This window comes from Pundamilia nyererei, unplaced genomic scaffold (genome assembly GCF_000239375.1).
Source record: "Pundamilia nyererei isolate P.nyererei 1_Seehausen unplaced genomic scaffold, PunNye1.0 scaffold00149, whole genome shotgun sequence".
NCBI classification, from domain to species: domain Eukaryota; kingdom Metazoa; phylum Chordata; class Actinopteri; order Cichliformes; family Cichlidae; genus Pundamilia; species Pundamilia nyererei.
Window position 1 is genome coordinate 1,295,167 of NW_005187550.1, and position 1,653 is coordinate 1,296,819.

Consider the following 1,653-nt stretch of genomic DNA (forward strand, 5'->3'; position numbering starts at 1 on the left):
AAAAAACAGTTTTGTTGATTAAAAAACACTATATCGGATTCATATCGGTATCGGCAGATATCCAAATTTATGATATCGGTATCGGTATCGGACATAAAAAAGTGGTATCGTGCCATCTCTACTTTTTACATTGAAATATATTTGAAAATATATTTTATAATTGTCAGTAGTTTTGCTTATTTTATAATTCCAATTAAATAATCCATTAAAAATGGATTAACTTTAAGAACTACTTGATGCCACGCGATTTAAAACGGAATTCTTAATTTTCTTTTCTGCCTTTTTTGATACCAAAAACAAAAGCAGACAGGTTATCTTTATACTTTAAAATGGTTAGCAGTCTGAAGTTTGAGAATGGCTGTAATGATTATATGTTTCCACTTAAGTTGGTGGTTAGCTATTTGACAGGCAAAAATGATCTGTAGGTGCAAGGAAAGAGAAAGGGAAGTGGAGGAGCTCAAACAGCAGCTGCAAGCTGAAAGGTTGAGCAGAAGCACACAGGAAGTGCAGAATTGCCCTGAGGATGAAGAGCAACAACAGAGAGATGTGAGAGAAGTCCTCCAGGGCGTGCTGGATGATGAGAGAAGAAGGTCGGGAAACTCTGAGCTGCAGGTAAAAAGTAAAAATCTTAATGTGCTCACATGAGGGAAGAAAGAGCCAATGAAATCACAGAAAAATTACTCTCCAATCAGGCGAATCTCTTTCAGAGGTTTATGTTAAATCGTCACCATGCAGACCAGGAAAAGATTGCAGACCTAGAGCGACAGGTATGACAGGCACATTTACTTTCTGTTAGTTTTCGCAGTTTCGTGTTGCTGATTTACCCATTGTTAATGATGGCGCAGATTAATGACAATGCACAGAGGATGGCCAGTTTGTGTTTTTTAATAAGTCTTTTGGAGATAAAAAGGTTGCAGTATGCAAACACAGTGTGCTCTGTTTTGTCTGTGCCTGCCTTCTACAGCCACACATTATCTCTTTTATTATAGTGTTATTCATTCAGTTCATCGCAGTGACAATTTTTTACATTTTAGATCCAGATTTCTTCACAAGACCTTGAGGATGAGAGGCAGAATTGCTCTTATTTAAAGAAGCAAATGGTCAAAGTTCTGAAGGCATTGCAAAAAGGAAAAGGCCATGTGGCAAAGCAGTTAAAGGTTGGCGTCAGTATCTAATCAGAGGATGATAAGATTGATCTGTGATCAAACTTAAAGCTGCATTAATAGAGTTTTTACCCCTCAGCCTTTAAAGGATAAAAAGTGCCCACCCCATCATGGTGTGGACGCCAACGTTTCTGAACATGATAACTCATGAATAGGGATGGGTACCAGTGTCCGGTGCCATTCTGACATAAACAGTAGTAACCAGACCGAAAAGCAGCGCACATTTCGGTGCTTTATTTCGGTGCTTTTTTTTCCTGAGCTGTGATACACTTCTAGCCAATCATTTTACGTTTCCGAGGATAGTAGGTGGGCCCAGGTACGTACGTTCTTTTAGAGCAGAGCTACAGATTAAAAATGGCCAATGGCGAAGCGGTCAAAAGTCTGGCTGTACTTCATAGCAAAATGTGCAAACTCAGCAGCCTGCAACAAGTGCTTTAAGCTGATACTGTGATACTGTCAAAGGAGGTAACACCTCAAATCCGATGAAACA

At 39.1% G+C, this 1,653-nt stretch overlaps 1 protein-coding gene across 1 annotated transcript in view; it reads left to right on the forward strand.

Moving 5' to 3' along the window:
- LOC102203479 (centrosomal protein of 55 kDa-like) overlaps positions 1 to 1,653 on the forward strand; it is an 8,087-nt gene that overhangs the window by 4,757 nt on the left and 1,677 nt on the right. The window contains exons 7-9 of the mRNA XM_013913767.1: positions 426 to 612; positions 693 to 767; positions 1,035 to 1,157. Coding sequence (XP_013769221.1) covers positions 426 to 612; positions 693 to 767; positions 1,035 to 1,157 — 385 coding nt within the window. The remainder of the gene's footprint in view (positions 1 to 425; positions 613 to 692; positions 768 to 1,034; positions 1,158 to 1,653) is intronic.